The sequence below is a fragment of the Prunus avium genome, chromosome 4 (genome assembly GCF_965620075.1).
Source record: "Prunus avium chromosome 4, drPruAviu1.hap1.1, whole genome shotgun sequence".
Taxonomy (NCBI): domain Eukaryota; kingdom Viridiplantae; phylum Streptophyta; class Magnoliopsida; order Rosales; family Rosaceae; genus Prunus; species Prunus avium.
Window position 1 is genome coordinate 13036341 of NC_142287.1, and position 20701 is coordinate 13057041.

The 20701-nt window shown below is 38.8% G+C and overlaps 1 protein-coding gene, 1 non-coding gene and 1 pseudogene across 2 annotated transcripts; all 3 read right to left on the reverse strand.

Annotated features, from left to right (window-relative positions):
* Positions 1 to 245: 245 nt before the first annotated feature.
* LOC148294831 (uncharacterized) lies at positions 246 to 2403 on the reverse strand. Its single transcript, XM_088252264.1, has 4 exons — positions 1446 to 2403; positions 1285 to 1391; positions 1004 to 1078; positions 246 to 797 (listed from the first exon to the last, which is right to left on the reverse strand). Exons 1-4 carry the CDS (start codon positions 2401 to 2403, stop codon positions 246 to 248), a joined length of 1692 nt encoding a protein of 563 aa, XP_088108390.1.
* Positions 2404 to 6750: 4347 nt separating this feature from the next.
* LOC148294832 (small nucleolar RNA R71) lies at positions 6751 to 6857 on the reverse strand. Its single transcript, XR_015835543.1, has one exon. It is a non-coding gene; the product is annotated as a small nucleolar RNA R71 (small nucleolar RNA).
* An 11188-nt stretch (positions 6858 to 18045) lies between these two features.
* LOC148294833 (uncharacterized) lies at positions 18046 to 20241 on the reverse strand (annotated as a pseudogene).
* Between the last annotated feature and the right edge of the window lie 460 nt (positions 20242 to 20701).

A 20701-nucleotide genomic window follows, 5' to 3' on the forward strand; every position in this document is an offset into this window, starting at 1 on the left:
ATATCAGAAGAAAGGGATAAGATAGGGATAGAAGTATGTACCTGAAGATCAGTCCCAGAAGAATCAGTCGATTGGTTGGTAGGATCATAGAGAGGAGGATCCAGAGAAGGAGGTGGCTGTTTCTTTTTTCTTCTTTCAAATGTTTTCAAAGTAACAGGTTCATGTTCAGCTAATATCTCCCCCTCACCTTGAGAAGGGAGAACTTTAATTTCAGGTTCAAACCACAACTTCTCCTCATCCGTACTTCAAATCTCCCCCTGAAGAGGGGAAGTTGTGACTCCCCCTGAGAAATATGATTCCTGTTCACAAAATTCAACATCCATAGACACATATGTCTTACCCGAAGGAGGATGAAAACACTTATATCCCTTTTGAGATGGGGGGTATCCGAGAAAGATACACTTAAGGGCACGTGGATCTAATTTGTCCCTGTGAAGAGAATGAACATGGACATAGCAAAGACAACCAAAGATTTTTGGAGGCAAATTAAGTAATGAAGGGATTGAGTGGAAGTGAGACAATGCTTTGATGGGTGTTTGATAATCAAGCATACGAGTAGGCATTCTGTTAATGAGGAACGCAGCAGTCATGACAGCATCAGCCCAGAACTGTTTCGGAACTTGCATAGTAAAGCATAAGGACCGAGCCACATCGAGAAGATGGCGGTTCTTACGCTCTGCTATACCGTTCTGTTGGGGTGTGTAAGCCGTAGTTGTCTGGTGGATAATGCCATGCTGCTGGAAGAACTCAGTAAGAGAAAGATTGACAAACTCACGTCCATTATCAGAATGAAAAACCTGAATTTGGACATGAAATTGAGTATTGATTAGTTGATGGAATTTAGGAATAATAATACTAACTTCACTTTTAGATGTCATCAAATAAACCCAACACACTCGAGTGCAATCATCAATGAAAGATATAAAGTATCTACAACCTGAAGAAGTAGGAGTAGAAAATGGTCCCCACACATCAGTATGAATACGAGAAAAAGGAGTAGTACTTTTATTAAAGCTTGGTGGAAATGAGACCCGATGATTTTTCGCATAAATGCAATGTTCACATCGAAGACTAGAAACTGAAACATTAGCAAATAGATGCAGAAATAAGCATTCTAGATAGATAAAAGAGGGATGTCCTAAACGGCGATGCCATAGCAAAAAAGGTTACTGAGCAATTTAAACTGTTGGTAATTTGACTGATAGAGAAAAGACTATTAGAGAGGTTAGGAACATGCAAAACAGAAGATAAAGGTAAAGTAGACGAAAGTGATAGGGAACCAACCCCTTGAACTGGAGTGAGAGTTCCATCTGCAACCTGCACTGAATGACGAGATGGACAGGTAACAGAGGTGAACTGAGATGAGTCACTAGTCATATGATCGGTTGCCCCTGAATCAATTATCCATGGATTTTTAGAAGAAATAAATGACACTTCATTCTTACCTTTACCGAAATAAACCTGAGATGGTTGTGGTGTGTCAGTAGAGACTGAGTTAGCATGGGAGGACTTTTTTCCCTTGCGTTCAGCCTGTTTCAACTTGAACCATTCTGGATATCCTACAATTTTCCAGCAAGTTTCCTTCTCATGACCCTTACGATCGCAATGAGAACATTTTCTCTCTGAAAATGTTGAAGAAGTCTGAGGTGTTGTAGAAGTAGTAGTTTGCCAAGGTTGAGCCCTATGAATTGCCAAGGCTGAAGCTTCTGGGGTTCCTTCGGCAGCCATGGTGACCTGGCGCTGTGCTTCTCTACGAACCATAGAATAAGCTTCATCAATATCAGGGAGAGGTGATGTGGCCAGAATACGTCCACATACTTGATCAAGATTATGATCAAGTCCAGCAAGAAATGTATAGACACGTTCTTCAGAGATACGTTTCTTCAATTTGGCAAAGTCCAATGGATTCTCCAAGTCATTTGGACGACGGAAGTCAAGCTCCATAAAGGTGGAATTGAGTTCCGTGAAATAGATGGTCAATGGTCGGCCATCTTGACGCATCTGGAAGGATTTCTTCATCAACTCGTAGACTTGGGAAGCATCAGAAGCATCATGATACGTTTTCTTGACGGTATCCCAAACATCTTTAGCGGTCTCACAATGAATAAAATTCATCATGAAGGCAGGGGCCATAGAATTGATGAGCCATGACTTCACTAGTGCATTTTTGGCCATCCACTTCTCAAATTTAAGATCTGAATCCTTTGGTGCAATCCTAGTCCCAGAGATGTAACCATATTTTTCACGGGCAGCAATATGCATCTCAAGAACTTTGGACCAAAGACGGTAATTGGTGCCATTGAGCTTTACCCCAATTGAGGAAGGTGTATCTTGGTGAAAATTCATCACTGGGGCAGATGTTTCAGCACCAGGAGAATCTGAATTTTCTGATTTTTCAGCCATAATAGCAGCGGAAATTTGTGTTTATGGTAGAGATAAATAAAAAAGGAAATTTCTGATGTAGAAGTTCAGTCTAGCTGCAACTACAGAGCATACTCAGAGATTTCAGTAAGAAATGAAAGAGAGAACACCAAGGTCAGTATACCCTTGGTGAAAAAGATAGAGATATGTGGTAACACAGAAATAGGAAGGAATAAGAAAGTAAGAGAGCAAATTAGTATGCTCTGATACCAAGTAGAAAATAAGATGCAGAAAATTTCTGATGATTGATTCATCTCCAATGGGAGGTATTTATAGCTATACAAAGAGTAGAGATGCTGTACTAACACTAACACAGCTGTAAAGATACCAGCTGTACTAGCACTAACATAGCTGTACAAACAGCTATACTAACACTCACTAACACAGCTGTACAAACACAGCTGTACTAACACTACACATTCTAACACTTTCCATAAGTCAATGATAACACATGGATTCTACTTTGTTATGAATAGCTTTTAAGGATTGATAATTAGTATGCGAGTTTTAATTGTGGTTCTTTAGTTAACTTTTTCTTACATAATTATTCTCATATCTTCGGTGCACATGGCCAATTTAATGTAAATTACTTTTGACTTAGAGAATTATATGGAGATAAAGCGTAGACTTGATAACTAAAAGGACCCGCCCCGAATTCCTTGGAATCCGTGACGAACCTTGTGGTTTTTCGGACATCAATCCAATGTCGGGCCCACTTACTAATAACACCCTCTTCTCCGAGAACAAAAGAAAAGATGGTTGAGACTCCTACCGAAATTTCGGCAGATTCTCTCCTGAAAAACGGACTTTTCCCAAATTTCAACATGTCAAAACACAGTAAAAAGGTTCCCAATCGACAACACGCACAATACAAAAGCACACAGTTTACAGAATAGGCATTTGGCCTTACATCCAACCCTACATGGGTGATAACATAGCAATTCTAAGGAAATTCAGTTTACAACCGGAAACAAACAATCAATGGAAATAAAAACAAATAAAGTTTGCCCACAGAAGTTCAGGGCTCGGAAGTACAAACCTTGGCTCAGCTGCTTGGCTCAGATCAATCTACTGCCTGGGGGGTGCAAAACAGAAAATTGTGAGTGGACAAAAAACAAAGTTTTATCATAATTGAAAACAACATACTAACCCCGCCGTTTAGAAAACGATGCTAAAAACATGCAATTGAAACCATTCATACGTAATCAATTTAAAACTGAGGTCCTCCCATAATCCCGACATAGCATAATACTACCCAAGTTTAATTCTTTTGACTCTAACCAAACCCTTTCCTGAGATATAGGTTTACAAGACGTAATATGTAAGGAAAGTTTTTAAAATAATTAAGCGTATACATATATATATATATATATATATATATATATATATATATATATATATAAATATACAAACAGACCACGAAAACTCTCATGATTGTATAGGTATACACCCCAATGTTCATAAGTAAAAATATAATATCTATATACAATAGCCTCACACCAACACAAGTACCAGGGGAAACAATCCAACACGAGGATCGTTTGACTAGCCCACAGGGTTTCAAGTTTCTACCTTGCTTCTAGGGATGAGTTGTCCAATCGGGGGACTACTGTTAAGCTCATAATTTCATACATATACATGCCCAATTTACTTACTTCTTTTGCTTAGTTTCTTAGATTTCTAAGTTATTTGCCTCCCTTTGTGTGTTTTGTAGGCCAATAGAGCAAGAGAGCATAATTCATGCAATTCAAGCATGTTAAGGCCTAATTTGGATGAATGGAAGAAGAGCTTAAAAGACAAACTCATTTTGGCTACAGCCCCCTGCCAGTCCAGTTCCGTAGGTCATATTGCAAGCTTTGTTTCAGCAACCTACACAGCTCGGATGAGGCAGCATTCTTCATGAAAGTTGTTCCAATGGGTGTGTACTATAACATATCCAAAATTCAACCCCATTGGATAAATATGGAGTCTGTTACCTAGCAAACACAGAGCCATGCTCAGGATGGATTTTATCAGCGCGCAAAATGAGTTAGCAATTTGTTTTGGCCTTAACTTCCTCCTCCGACCTTGGATTGGCCCAAATGATATATGGCTGGAAAGAAGACATTCTGAACTTCAATTTCGAGTGCTTAAAGTCCTAATTTGATTAAGAGAAGCCCAAGTTGTAAGCCCTTGAAGTTTCTGGTTATGCTGACCTCAGCATGTGCTGGTTGGATGCTTGGTCATGGTGAGCTAGGTATGAGCTATCATTTCTGGTTGGAAGCTTGGTCATGGTGACATGAAGATGAGCTAGGGCTGCTGGTGGCATCTATTGGTGAAGTGCATCAACCAATTCAGATTTTATAATGCAAGTGTTGTATGCATTAGTGAAGTGCATCAACCAATTCATCTTTTATAATGCAAGTGTTGTATGCATTAGCCATATTGAATTCAGATTTGTCACTCCCCTCTCCCTATAAATACCACATCCATTCCACATTCAAGACACAACAAATCCTGAGATTCACAACCCCCACAATTCACTCCAACCATCCTCAAACACTCTCAAAATCCCAAACACTCCAACAATCACCAAAACAACTCCAGCAAACCTCTCTTCCATTTCCCTACGAATTTCATCTTCCTTAGCCATCACCACTCACTCAAACTCATCCCAAATCACCTCCATATCCTTCATACATCTTTCTAGAAGTGGGGAAGCTCTTGGAGAAGCATTAGAAGTGGAGAAGCACTTGGAGAAGCCTTGGACACCACAAGAACTTCAGAAAAAGGGTTTTTCTACTCTTATTGTATTCATTATGTTTTCTCATTTCTGTTCAAGTCTCTTTTCCATTATGAGTAGCTAAATCCATAACTAGGGCTTCGATGTAACCTAACATGAATATTCTGGGTTTATAAGTTTGGAGTTTCAAGTTTGATTCATGATTCATGTTCTTATTCATTATGCTTATAAGTTAACATGCTTGTTTGAATGATTGATCACCATTAGAACTTGTTTGTTAACTATCTTGGTTTGAATTAAGAGTATACACCATGCTTTAATTCGAATTGAACTATGAATAGGAAGAGTATGTATGGACATTCGACAACAGGGATTAGATACATACTTGGTTGTTTAAAATGTTCTTCTATGCTTAATGGGTTCCTAATGCTTAATTTTAGGTTAGACAACAAATGATCAAATTAGGGAATTAGGAACACAAGGTTAGGACCAAACACCATGGCCTAATCATACTTTAGCTAGAATCAATCTTTGAATCTGAATTAGACTTGTTACTTGAATCTTTATAACCCATAATTGAATTGTTATGGTGATTCGAATGCCCTAGTCTCAAAATCTGTTTTCCAACTCTTAAAACCACTCTTTGTTACATTTGTTTACTTGTTTTTGTTTGCAATTTCATTTTGCTTCTTTTGTTCAACAATCACAACCACTCTTGTTTTAAATTCTGTTTTAGACATAACCTCCTACTTTCTTGAATTTGGTAATCTAAGTACATAACTAGTTTTAACTTCTCAGTCTTCGTGGGTACGACCTCGTACTTGTCTTGCTATACTACTAATTGCCCCGTACAATTGCGAGTTAACATAATATTAACAACAAATTTTGGCGCCGTTGCCGGGGACTGAACGAAAGTTCTTCCCTGGTTATGTGCCCAAGGTTACCCTATTCTTTTTAGTGTTTCTAATTAATCTAATTTTCTGTTTCAGGTAGTTTATGTCTAAAAAGCCATTACTTGAACAAGTGAGGTCTTCGTTCCAACGTTCTAGATCTTTGAACGCAGGACCATCATTGCAACCCAGACGAGTGACCTCTGAAATTCAGAATCGTCTAGAAAGGGAGTTGTCAACTGCAAAAGAGCAAGCTCTTGCTACATTTACAAGTCTTGCTCTCCACACTGAACTTCCTGGTTCTTCACTTTCAAATTCGGAAGCAAGTTCAGACCAAGAAGAAGAAGAAATGATGGCTGCCATTGAGTTCATGGGAGAACTTGATATCCCAACAATTCCAGCATCTCCTTCAAGCATTTTGCTGCCCACTGTAGCTCGAAATTATGAGCTTAAATCTTCTCATCTTAATATGCTGCCTTCCTTTTATGGTTTACCTAATGAAGATCCATTGACTCATATAAAGGATATTTTTAATGTTGTGAGTTCTTTTCCCTTGACAGGTGTGACAGAAGATCAACTTCGAATGAGAGTGTTCCATACACTTTAAAGGATAAGGCGAAGTATTGGTTGAATTCTTTGAAGCCTGGTTCACTCACTACATGGTCTGCCATTCAAAAGAAGTTCCTGGAAAAATACTTCTCCACGCAAAAGACCGACTTGCTTAGGGACAAGATCTTGTTATTTGCACAGCAAGATGATGAATCGTTTTGTGAAGCATGGGAGAAATTCAATGGGTTGCTCAACCAATGTCCTCATCATGGGATTCCATTGAAGCTTCAAATGCGTATGTTTTATAAAGGACTAACCCCTTCTAGTCATAATATAGTCACCAATTTTGCAGGTGGTTCTTTTAAAACCAAAACTCCAGAAGAAACGTACGAACTCTTTGAGGAGATAGCAATGGAGACCCAACATACGGATACAAGAGGTAAACGTGTTATTAGTGGTTCTAATGATGCTTCTAGTGTGCAGATTTCAAAACTGGAACAAAAGCTAGATGCTCTTCTTGCATTAAACTCAAGAAGCCCTCCGAAGGAAGTGTGTAGCATTTGTGAATCTCATGACCATGCTACCACAGCTTGTCCACTTGGGGCTGGATATCCAGAATTTGTGCAAGAGCAAGCTAAGTTGGTAAATTCCTACAACCAAGGTCCAAGAAATGATCCATACTCTCAAAGTTATAATCCAGGTTGGAGGAATCATCCAAACTTTTCATGGAGAAATACCCAGAATCAAGCAAATCCCCCTTCATTCCAAAGGCCACAACAATCATCATCATCATTGGAAGATATAGTGAAGCAGATGGCAATCAACCAATCCAATTTTCAGCAAACTACACAAGCTGCCATCTCCAAATTGGAAGTCCAATTAGGCCAAATAGCTGCTGAAATAACTCAAAGAGTGCCTGGGAAATGGCCAAGCCAAACTGAGATCAATCCAAAGAACCCAGAAGCCAAGGCCATTCATGTGCTCAGATCAGGTAAGATCATTGATAATAAAGATGATTCTAATCTTTCAAATGATGTTGTGATTGTAGAAGATAAAGACGAGGAGACCATGGCTACGGAAGGAGAACAACTCAAAACTTCTCAATCTGCTCCTAAGGCCAAATCAGATTCTCAGAAATCCGATCAATTCCAATTGCATAAAAGGGATGACAAATTTGTGCCACCACATCTTCAAGAAGATAGATACGTGCCACCCGCTCCATATGTTCCACAGATTCCATTTCCAGGCCGTCTTAAGAAAGCAAAGCAAGATAAGGCTTTTAAAGAGATTTATGATATTTTGAGTAAAGTTAATATCAATTTGCCTTTGCTTGATCTTATTGAACAGATTCCTGCATATGGAAAATTCATCAAGGACTTGAAAACTCACAAGCTCAATTTCGCTCCAAATGAAGGAGTAAAGCTCGACCAGAATGTAAGTGCTGTGTTGCAAATGAAGCTTCCACCAAAACTAGATGATCCTGGCAGCTTTGACATTCCCATTAACATTGGAGGCAAGAAGGTTGGAAGAGCCATGTTGGACTTGGGAGCAAGCATCAATGTTTTGCCATATTCAGTTTATCAAGAGCTTGGCTTAGAAGGGATGAAGAAGACTTCAATGCGACTTGAACTAGCTGATCATTCTATAAAATATCCAAAAGGTATTGTAGAAGATATTCTAGTTCAAGTTAATACACTAATTCTCCCTGCTGATTTTGTAGTGATGGACATGGAAGACAATCCAAATGGAGATCGTGTTGATCCCATTCTCCTAGGCAGGCCATTCATGGCCACTGCAGACACAATCATCAAAGTGAAAGATAGCACCCTCTCCATGACTGTTTTGGGTGAAACTGTTGAATTTAAAATGCTTAATGCTCTATCTCAACCTTCTATCTCTCTTGATTCTTGCTTTTCAATTGATGTTGTGGATCATGAGGTTTCTTCCAAAATTTTGCAGAGAAAGTCTAATGATGCTCTAGAAGCTGTCTTAACACAAGAAGAGGAAGATCTTTGTGAACCGGAGTTCCAAGAAGTGGTGGCTGCCTTAGAAGTGTTTCCGCCATACCCACCATCCTTTAGGCCACCAATCGAGCCTCTTGGACCATCATCCACGAAATTGGAGCCATCCATTGTCATCCCACCAAAGCTAGAACTTAAACCTCTTCCCAATAATCTTAAATATACATATTTGGGTGCTAACGAAACTCTCCCTGTTATAATTGCTGCAGGTCTCTCCTCACATGAATAAGAGAGCTTAATTAAAGTTCTAAAAGAGCATAAAACAGCCATTGGGTGGACCATAGCAGACATCAAAGGAATTAGTCCAAGCATGTGCATGCACCGGATTTTAATGGAAGAAGACAGCAAACCATCCCGTGATGCCCAAAGGAGGCTAAATCCCAACATGAAAGAGGTGGTTAGAGCTGAAGTTTTAAAGCTACTCGATGTAGGAATCATCTACCCAATTTCAGATTCTAAGTGGGTGAGCCCTGTGCAAGTTGTTCCAAAGAAGTCCGGAATGACCGTTGTGAAGAATGAGAAGAATGAGCTAGTTCCTACACGAACTGTCACTGGTTGGAGAGTTTGCATTGATTACAGGAAGTTGAACACATCCACTAGAAAAGATCATTTCCCCTTGCCTTTTATTGATCAAATGCTTGAACGTTTATCTGGCCATGCTTACTATTGTTTTCTTGATGGTTTTTCAGGTTATAATCAAATTCCCATTGCTCCGGAAGACCAAGAGAAAACCACATTCACATGCCCATTTGGTACGTTTGCTTATAGAAGGATGCCATTCGGTTTGTGCAATGCCCCAGCAACTTTCCAAAGATGCATGATGTCAATATTTTCAGATATGGTGGAACGATTCATTGAGGTATTTATGGATGATTTTTCAGTTTTTGGTTCCTCTTTTGATAATTGTCTTCACCACTTGTCTCTAGTGCTTAAAAGATGCCAGGAAACAAATCTGATTTTGAATTGGGAGAAGTGTCACTTCATGGTGAGACAAGGCATTGTACTAGGCCATGTGATTTCAAGCAAGGGAATCGAAGTGGATAAAGCCAAGATCGACCTCATCTCAAATCTTCCACCCCCTACCTCTGTTAAAGGAATTAGAAGCTTTCTAGGTCATGCTGGATTCTATAGAAGGTTCATCAAAAATTTCTCAAGCATTACAAGGCCATTGTGTAATCTCCTTGCTAAGGATGCTGTTTTTGAGTTTAATGAAGCTTGCATGGAAGCTTTTACTACCTTGAAGAGGGAGCTAACTTCAGCCCTTATTATCATAGCTCCGGATTGGTCTTTACCATTTGAAATAATGTGTGATGCCTCTGACTTTGCTATTAGTGCAGTTTTAGGTCAAAAGAAGAACAAGCTGCCCCATGTGATTCATTATGCTAGCCGGACCTTGAATGATGCTCAAATCAACTACTCCACAACAGAGAAGGAGTTGCTTGCTGTGGTTTTTGCTTTAGAAAAATTTCGTTCTTACCTTGTTGGTTCTAAAGTAATTGTTTATTCTGACCATGCAACCCTTAGATACTTGCTCACTAAGAAGGATGCCAAACCACGCTTGATTAGATGGATTCTCTTGCTGCAAGAATTCGATTTGGAGATTCGAGATAAGAAGGGATGTGAGAATGTGGTAGCTGATCATTTGAGCCGAATTGTGATTGAAGAAAAAAGAGGAGCTGTGCTACCCTTGAATGAGACTTTCCCTGATGAACAACTATATGCTGCCCAAGTCAAAGAGCCATGGTATGCTGATTTTGTTAATTATCTTGCTTGTGGTGTTCTTAGAAATGATCTAACTTCTCAGGATAAGAAGAAGTTCTTTTCCATGGTGAAACATTATGTCTGGGATGAACCTTTCTTATTCAAGCATTGCCCGGATCAACTTATCAGAAGATGTGTTCCAGAAGAAGAGCAAGAAAGCATACTTAGGCATAGCCACGAATTGGCCTGTGGAGGTCACTTTGGAGCTAAGAAAACAGCACTTAAAATTCTGCAATCTGGTTTCTTTTGGCCCACTCTATTTAAAGATGCATTTAATTTTTGTGTTAAGTGTGATAGGTGCCAAAGGATGGGGAACATAAGTCGCAGGAACGAAATGCCATTGAATAACATACTTGTTGTGGAGCTCTTCGATGTGTGGGGTATTGATTTCATGGGGCCATTCCCATCTTCCTTTGGTTATACTTACATACTTGTTGCTGTTGATTATGTGTCTAAATGGGTGGAAGCCATAGCCACCAAAACCAATGATTATAAGGTGGTGCTGAAGTTCTTGAAGGATAATATTTTCACAAGGTTTGGTACTCCAAGGGCTGTCATTAGTGATGGAGGCAGCCACTTCTGTAACAAGCCATTCGAAGCACTCATGAAGAAGTACAACATCACCCATCGAGTCTCTACACCATATCATCCGCAAACTTCTGGTCAAGTGGAAATAAGCAATAGAGAAATTAAGCACATCCTGGAGAAGGTGGTGAACAATACAAGGAAAGATTGGGCAGCTAAGCTCAATGATTCATTATGGGCTTATAGGACTGCATATAAGACTCCCATTGGAATGAGCCCTTATCGTCTTGTGTTTGGGAAAGCTTGTCACCTACCAATGGAGCTTGAACACAATGCCTTTTGGGCCATCAAGAAGTTGAATTTTGATCTAGACAAGGCAGGCCATGCAAGAAAGTTTCAGCTGAATGAATTGGAAGAAATTAGACATGAGTCTTATGAGAATGCAAAGCTTTACAAAGAACGAACCAAGAGTTACCATGACAGAAACATTCAACGGAAAGAGTTCTCCAAAGGTATGTCAGTTCTTTTGTTTAACTCACGTTTGCGTCTCTTTCCAGGAAAATTGAAGTCTAGATGGCAAGGCCCATTCACCGTGGTCAATGTTTCTCCCTATGGAGCTGTGGAGATTCAAAACCCTAAAGATGGCTCGACTTTCAAAGTAAATGGACAACGTTTAAAGCCATTCTATGAGGGAGTTTCAGCTGGCATCCAAACTGGCCATGTGGTAGATCAACTTCCCTTCGTACCATCAACTTAGCTGATTGCACAATGTCTTGCCAAGACAGTAACTAAGGCGCTTCTTGGGAGGCAACCCATGTGTTCAAGAAGAAGGTGCTTGGTAGCAATCGACCTAATCGCATCAAGGGGGAGCATTTCAATCCTTTCTCTTTACTTGTTATTATTTTAAATTTCTGTTTCTTTTTTTATAAAAATTTAAAAAAAATTTAAAAATTTAAAAATTTAAAAAGATTTTTCATATGAGCTAACTTATGGTAACTCCAGTGAGCACTTCCGTCAATACAGTGTCTAGGAGTTCTTTAGGCGACACCTTCGGTGTCTAAGAAGTTTGGGTTTTAAGCGGGACCATTGTGACCCCTCCAACCTTCCCGGATCCCCTGGCTGTGTTTTCTGAGGCCCTTAACTGGTCATCTGTGAGTTGCTTATATATTCATTTTTTTTTTTTTTCTTTCTAAACCTTCTTCTTAACTTTTCCCCTTATCATTTACATGTTCTCAATCATCTTTACTTTGCTTTAACATTGAGGACAATGTTCAATTTAGGTTTGGGGGGAAGGTTTTCAATTTCAATTTTCTTATCCATTTGTGTTTTCAATTTTCGTTCTCTTATCACTAATTTTTTTTTTTTTAAGAATGTCATACAATCAATGCTATGGAGCTGCTATTTGAGGTTTTCATATCAGAATTTTGCACTTCACAAAGCTTTTGCTCTTAGAATTCTGGTGGCTAAAGTACCATGCTCAAATTCTTGAAGGAAAATAGTGGAGACTACCCTAGTGAGCTATATCGAGCCTAATTGCTTTCTTGAGAGGGTTTAAAGTGTTCTATTTCTCATCCATACTTATTTTCTTCAATTCACTCTAATTGATCTCATCATTTCATTTTGATTGAATACTAAGGATGATTCTCTTTTGCAGATATCATGTGCTTGCTCTCATTCATGAATGAACTCATTGAAGTGATGCTAGGCTATGTGTGTATAACCATTCTATATGCTTTCTTTTCACCCTACCCATATGTGTGTTCCATTAGCCCTCTTGAAGCCAAACACTTAAAGCCTTTTTCTTCTATCACCCTCATCATTTCCCTACCTTTGTATCTCAATCTGAGATACTTGACCTATTGTAGCCATACCCTATAGCTTAGAAATATACCAAGGTGTGCCAAGATAAAGTTTGAAGCAAGAAAGTTGCTGCCATGTGCCTAAATGAAAGATGATGTGAATCTGTGCAATGAAGTTAAAGAAGATGCAGATCAAATCAACGAAGATGAAAGTGTTTCGATTTGATCTAAGTGTGAAAAATAAAGTCCATGCCAGGTGAAACCATGAAGTTTGCAGCCATGCCATTCTAAATCAATGATACCTTGCAGATTAATGAAGAATGCAACCTTGGTATGTTCTTAAATTACTTGTTTTTCCTTCTAATTCTTCCATTTCCCCTAAACCTTAGCCTTTCATTACAACCTTGTGAAAGACCTAGCTGATCTTTGAGGATGTATTCATGGGTGCTGGTATGTATATGTGTATCTATTTTCTTAGTATTTGATTCCTTTCATGAGATCTAACCAAATTTGTGCTTCTATTTCATACACTCACTTATGCTTTCTTGAGAGGATTAAACCTTAGGTTCTGAGTGATTGAGTGTTATCTGTGAGAATTAGAGTCGAAGCATGTTCTCTATTCAAGGTTTGAGTGTGCTTGCTTTGAAACTGTGTGCCTTTGAGCTATAGCTTCCACTTGTACACACTGATTGATCACATATCTTGGCAACTCTATGGTGTTGGAGGTATGACTAAAGTTTTCTTTCATTTTCATTAGTTGATTTCAAAGTTTATTTTTCTAACCACTTTGTTTTGTAGACTCAGTAAAGCGTTTGTGGGTATCGTATCTGTTAAACCCTCAGGAGACACAACTCCTCCTACTAGGGATGCCTAGAGGTTTAAAGGCTTGTTGCATACGCTCAATGCAATCGAGTTACCTACGAAAGTGGTCTAGTTAACTTCCTGTTTTGTTTTTACCTTTGTTTTTCTTTTGTTTTGCTCGAGGACTAGCAAAATCTAGGTTTGGGGGTGTGTTAAGCTCATAATTTCATACATATACATGCCCAATTTACTTACTTCTTTTGCTTAGTTTCTTAGATTTCTAAGTTATTTGCCTCCCTTTGTGTGTTTTGTAGGCCAATAGAGCAAGAGAGCATAATTCATGCAATTCAAGCATGTTAAGGCCTAATTTGGATGAATGGAAGAAGAGCTTAAAAGACAAACTCATTTTGGCTACAGCCCCCTGCCAGTCCAGTTCCGTAGGTCATATTGCAAGCTTTGTTTCAGCAACCTACACAGCTCGGATGAGGCAGCATTCTTCATGAAAGTTGTTCCAATGGGTGTGTACTATAACATATCCAAAATTCAACCCCATTGGATAAATATGGAGTCTGTTACCTAGCAAACACAGAGCCATGCTCAGGATGGATTTTATCAGCGCGCAAAATGAGTTAGCAATTTGTTTTGGCCTTAACTTCCTCCTCCGACCTTGGATTGGCCCAAATGATATATGGCTGGAAAGAAGACATTCTGAACTTCAATTTCGAGTGCTTAAAGTCCTAATTTGATTAAGAGAAGCCCAAGTTGTAAGCCCTTGAAGTTTCTGGTTATGCTGACCTCAGCATGTGCTGGTTGGATGCTTGGTCATGGTGAGCTAGGTATGAGCTATCATTTCTGGTTGGAAGCTTGGTCATGGTGACATGAAGATGAGCTAGGGCTGCTGGTGGCATCTATTGGTGAAGTGCATCAACCAATTCAGATTTTATAATGCAAGTGTTGTATGCATTAGTGAAGTGCATCAACCAATTCATCTTTTATAATGCAAGTGTTGTATGCATTAGCCATATTGAATTCAGATTTGTCACTCCCCTCTCCCTATAAATACCACATCCATTCCACATTCAAGACACAACAAATCCTGAGATTCACAACCCCCACAATTCACTCCAACCATCCTCAAACACTCTCAAAATCCCAAACACTCCAACAATCACCAAAACAACTCCAGCAAACCTCTCTTCCATTTCCCTACGAATTTCATCTTCCTTAGCCATCACCACTCACTCAAACTCATCCCAAATCACCTCCATATCCTTCATACACCTTTCTAGAAGTGGGGAAGCTCTTGGAGAAGCATTAGAAGTGGAGAAGCACTTGGAGAAGCCTTGGACACCACAAGAACTTCAGAAAAAGGGTTTTTCTACTCTTATTGTATTCATTATGTTTTCTCATTTCTGTTCAAGTCTCTTTTCCATTATGAGTAGCTAAATCCATAACTAGGGCTTCGATGTAACCTAACATGAATATTCTGGGTTTATAAGTTTGGAGTTTCAAGTTTGATTCATGATTCATGTTCTTATTCATTATGCTTATAAGTTAACATGCTTGTTTGAATGATTGATCACCATTAGAACTTGTTTGTTAACTATCTTGGTTTGAATTAAGAGTATACACCATGCTTTAATTCGAATTGAACTATGAATAGGAAGAGTATGTATGGACATTCGACAACAGGGATTAGATACATACTTGGTTGTTTAAAATGTTCTTCTATGCTTAATGGGTTCCTAATGCTTAATTTTAGGTTAGACAACAAATGATCAAATTAGGGAATTAGGAACACAAGGTTAGGACCAAACACCATGGCCTAATCATACTTTAGCTAGAATCAATCTTTGAATCTGAATTAGACTTGTTACTTGAATCTTTATAACCCATAATTGAATTGTTATGGTGATTCGAATGCCCTAGTCTCAAAATCTGTTTTCCAACTCTTAAAACCACTCTTTGTTACATTTGTTTACTTGTTTTTGTTTGCAATTTCATTTTGCTTCTTTTGTTCAACAATCACAACCACTCTTGTTTTAAATTCTGTTTTAGACATAACCTCCTACTTTCTTGAATTTGGTAATCTAAGTACATAACTAGTTTTAACTTCTCAGTCTTCGTGGGTACGACCTCGTACTTGTCTTGCTATACTACTAATTGCCCCGTACAATTGCGAGTTAACATAATATTAACAACAACTACCACTCGACAGCACACACGCTGGAAAATCCAATGCCACGTGCAACTAAACCAAACCAAACCAAACCATGTCCTACGTGGGCAGATTGTTTTACCACACGTTGGAAAATCCAACACCACATGTGAGTAAAGTAATCAGGGGAGGGTACTGATCATGGTGCAAATATGAAACTCACATAACAATCAACAAAGTACCCAACTCTCATAAACCACTTGCCCAGTTATTTAATCATAAGGTAAATAAAAACTTCTTGAAGCATGTAAACCATTCCCAAAATAATCATAAACTTTAAATATCAAAAAAACTGCTAATTCCATGATTAAAACAATATATAAACTCCATAGTCAAAACAGTCCAATTTAAATGCATGGTAATCTAATCTTTGAAAATAATGCTCATTCAAAACAAAGTCCACTCATAGAAAGTCCGAAGCTGCTTGACCCTGAGAGGGTCCTGCTTGCTGAGCATGCTGAGCCTGAGTACCTATTGAAGAACACGAGGACTAGATTAAATAAAGCACTTCGAACGAGAACTTTAAAACAAACTCCTAGTTTTCCTAGGACTCAAAGTGTGTGTACGACAAACGGAGAGTTTCTAAGGTCCAATTATGGTTTTTGAAAGGTGGAATAACCTTCAAAGACTCTCGGAAAACCGAGTGGTCAAACTTCCCAAACTTGGTCAACCAGGGCTGCAGTGCCCACAACCTCCGATTTCCGATCCAAAAGTTCCTACGGGTTCAAAAAGGTCTATTAAACATGTTCTGCAAGTTTGGTCTCGATCGAGCGGTCGGATTGCTTTCGATCGAAGGGTCATCGATTTACCTACCCCTAGAATCATTGATTCGGATTATGCGGGACTCCGATTCTCGATTTGTGAGTTCCTACATGATCCTAGAGGTACATAGAACAACATACTTGGAAATGGAGCCAATCCAACGGTCCGAACATATCAAACCCAGATATCGCCTAATAGACGTAAATCCGTTCGACTGTTAAATGATAACCAAATTCGAATCTGAGCATACTGTCGTGCTCGAAAAGTCATGGGGAACAAAACAAAACACAATGGCCCACGAGCCACCACACGCGTCGGCACACGTTGCAGGAAATTTCTCAAGCCACCCAACATTACCTATACCAAAACATTTAGACTCACAAGGGGAGCATTTTTGGTTCTTGGAACACGGCCAAAAAGTGGTCAGAGCTAGCCGAATCGAAGCAGAAACCATACGGGTTTGACCGGAACTTCCCGGCTTCAAAACGACAGTGGCAGCCACCAATGGTGTCGCTCAACCTAGGGGAAAGCAAGAGGAATGAGAGATCTACCTAATCCAAGTGGTGGCGTGACCGGAGGTGGCCGGAAAAGTGGCCGACATCAATGGTAGTTTTGGCCGGAGAAATTGGGTGGGCTGTGTACTGGCGGCTGTGCACGGAGGAGAAAGAGACTGTTGGGGGAGGAGAGAGAAAGGAGAGAGAAGATGCGTGGGGGAAGAGCTGACCGGGTGTTTAAAAATCCAACATTGAAAAAATTACGATTGTGCCACTATACTTTCGTTGACCACAACTTCTTCGTTAAAACTCCGATTTGGGCCTACTACATGTCTACGAATTCGTATCAATGAGCTCTATACAATGGTGCCACTCAAATCTCAAAAATCCTTACTAATCAAAAAGTGACTAATGTGACCCTACTCCAAGGGCAAATTCGTAATTTCACAATTTAAATAAATTAAATCAAATTGAATAAAATGATTAAATTGGATCGGGGGCATCACAATAACCCGTATGAGTTTTTGAGCTCCATGCATATTCTTCATTAAGAGTTATATTTCTTTTCATGATTGCATTATCATTCACTAGAACTTGCTCTAATATCCATTGAGACATTTCAATAACCATACAATCCTAAGGAAGTGATTTAGGCCATGTTTGATTCGTTTGAGCCTTTCTAGCCAACCCTTATGTGTTATTCATCCCTAGTTAGCCCTTTGAGCCTTTTAATAAGTTTTTTTTTTTCTCAACCCAATTTTCATACCTTATTCCCCTATTAAACACGTATCCTTACACTTTTATAGAGAACTAGTATAGTTGATTCTTTTAAAGAGATTCAAGGTGCAAAGATAGTTGCTTAGCTTGAAGATGAAAAGTATAATAAATAAATAAAAAGTGAAGTAAAAAAAAAAAAAAAAAAAAAAGAAGTCTAACCCAAAGTGTGTCAAAAGAATAAGTTTGGCAGTTGAGATGAATAAAGTGAAGTAAAAGAGCCAAAAAAATTGGGCCAAATTATGCACAAGAACAAAGTGTGCCGTGAATTTCAAATTAAAGTGCTCAAAGTTCTATTCATCAAAATCTATAATCTCCCATGTTATGCTCTATTAGTAATTTTCTAGGAATTTTGTTGCATCCCTATCCTTTCATTTATTTAACCCTTCACCTAAGTCACATTACAACCATTCTTAAGACCTTTTTTTTTTTTTTCTGCTTTAGAAATGCTCCTTTTTTTACTAATAAACTCCCTGACATATAAGTTAAGCGCCTAGTATCTAAACTATTCTTCTATCAATACATCCACATACCTCATATGGCCTATACATACCGGACGCTATTCACAGAATTCCTGTCAATATACCTTCTTTTTTTTGGGCCTATCAAAATACTTATACACAAACACCCAGTGAAATGCAAAAAAGAGCATGTAGGGCCTCACAAATTTCAATCCTCAAGCAGGCATCATATATGACATATTTTTCCCCTCAAGTGGTGGTGTAAGCCGCAGCCTTTTTGCAGTCTCGGTTGCTCTTGAGGCTCAGGCATCCGATCATCATCGAACATCTGCACATCATCACATGAGACTGTCCTGTTGTCTACCATATTAGAGTCTTGATGGTATATCGGGATTTTCTTGGCAGGAAGACAGTGGAGCTCCATTTTCATTGTCATCATGCACCTTAACACGATCTCGAGAACCTTCATTTTCATTCCCATCGGGCACCTTATCACAATCTCGAGAACCTTCATTTTCATCGCCATTATGAACCTCATCATGGTCTTGAGAACCTCAATTTTCATTGCCATCATGCACCTTATCAGGGTCTCAAGAACCTCCATTTCCATTGCCATCATGCACCTTATCATGCTCTTGAGAACTTCCCTTTCCATTGCCCTCATGTACCTTATCAGGGTCTTGAGAACTTCCATATCCATTGTTATAATGCACCTTATCATGGTCTTCAGAACCTCCACTTTTATTGCCATCGTGCACCTTATCATGGTCTTGAGAACCTTCAATAATGGAAGCATCCGGATTGCCTAGAGCATAAACAAGGCCATCTGTTAAACATGTGACATTTTCCATTTCTTCTTTCTGGCTCAGACCCAAATCTTCCTCCCCAACTGGATGGTTTTCCATGTTTCCATTTTCTTCTTGTGCAGATATTCCCAAGTCATAGGAAGTCTCAGCTCCATAAGTTCTTGATGTGTATGGAATGCCACAAATTTGAGATGTGATTCAAATTATTTGCTGAAAACCAGAGTCCCCTGTAGGAAAAAGCAAAATGCTCTCCATTTTCTATTGGTGGTATAGCTCCATTAAGAAGGTAAAAAGATGACTTTTGGTCAAATGACTGATATTGTCCAAATAGTGAGCCAGCTGTGGCTCCTGGCTCAAAAAATTCCCTGAGAACCAAGCCAGCATCACTAACACACTCAGAGCTCCTAAGAGAAGATGTGGATAACAGAGTAATTTCAATCCCCTGGCCTGCTTGAGAATTAGATATATTTTCTTGGCAAGCTATTGCAGGACCACATCTTCCTGAAAATGACTGCACACCAGTTTCATGCTCATTGCATTCCAGAAATTTAGCCTAGTCTTCATCACTGGAAGCTGCTGAAGAGACTTCTCCCAATAACGATTTTCAAGGAGCTCAAAAATTATCATTTCAAGATCAAAATATGGTGACACAATTAAAAGGTTTAAATTCTGAAATTTTAAAAGAGAATAGATATCCCATTCAAGTTCAACACCCCAGGTACTTAGCCTATGTTGTCTCCATAAAAAATTAGAAAATCATGTCCATTTATTTGACAATTATCCAAGTGACTTTTCCCTCAAATCCACATCAATGTGCACATCATCAGTGAATTAAAGCTTCACGTCCTAGTACAGAAGAAAGCCACTCAAAATCCGGAAGAGCTGGAAAAATTTGAACAAGTTGTCTTCACAGGGCAGATTTCAATTAGTGCAGGAGGCATGCATTGTTCCAAGTTATATAAAATAGCAGCACCATGATTGATTGAAGGGATTAATCATGTAACCAATGGGTCTGGATGACTTTTCTATCACATCTTTTGTTTATACTGACATGGACAATGCACACACACATGCACACAAAATTGTGTGTCTCAACCAAAAAGGGTCATGCATTTACAAAAGAAATTAGATTTTTTTTTCTTCTCATAAAATAAATTTATTCAAGGAAACGAAAGTATACAAAAGGAACACCATATCAAAAACTCATGCATTTACAATCAACTGTAATTGCAATCATTCTGTCAACCAAAGGGAATCTACAATTGAATTGACGCTAAAAAATTTCTTATAGCCAATATTTTGTCCAAGGAATCTTGTAACAAATTTATTATACAACTTCTTAAGACCTTTAGATCTTTGGTGTTGTATGGTTTTTCTATGGAGATGTGATATGAAGAGCAAGTTTATGGGGTTCGATTTTGTTTTCATGCATTCATTTTTCTTGAGTGAAACACTTAACTCAAATTTTGAGTGCTTTCTTTGTGAGTGACATTCCGGGTGAGATTTGGAGTTGAAACTTTTTTTTTTGCACATGACACGTCAAAATTGTTGTGCCGTGAGATTCCGTCAAAACTTCTGTTAGATTGATGACATGGCATGTATGTGGAGTCCACATGTCCAATAATAACATGCCATGTGGATTTGAATTTAAAAAATTATGTTTTTGAAAAATATTTAAGAAATTAAAATTCATAAAT

Excerpts from the sequence above, each read along its gene's own strand:
- LOC148294831 (XM_088252264.1), bottom strand. The coding sequence starts at position 2,403 with ATGGCTGAAAAATCAGAAAATTCAGATTCTCCTGGTGCTGAAACATCT. Across the intron at positions 1,392-1,445 it reads TCAGGTTTATTTCGGTAAAG|GGGCAACCGATCATATGACT; the intron begins GTAAGAATGAAG and ends TAATTGATTCAG. Across the intron at positions 798-1,003 it reads TCCACCAAGCTTTAATAAAA|GTTTTTCATTCTGATAATGG; the intron begins GTACTACTCCTT and ends GTCCAAATTCAG.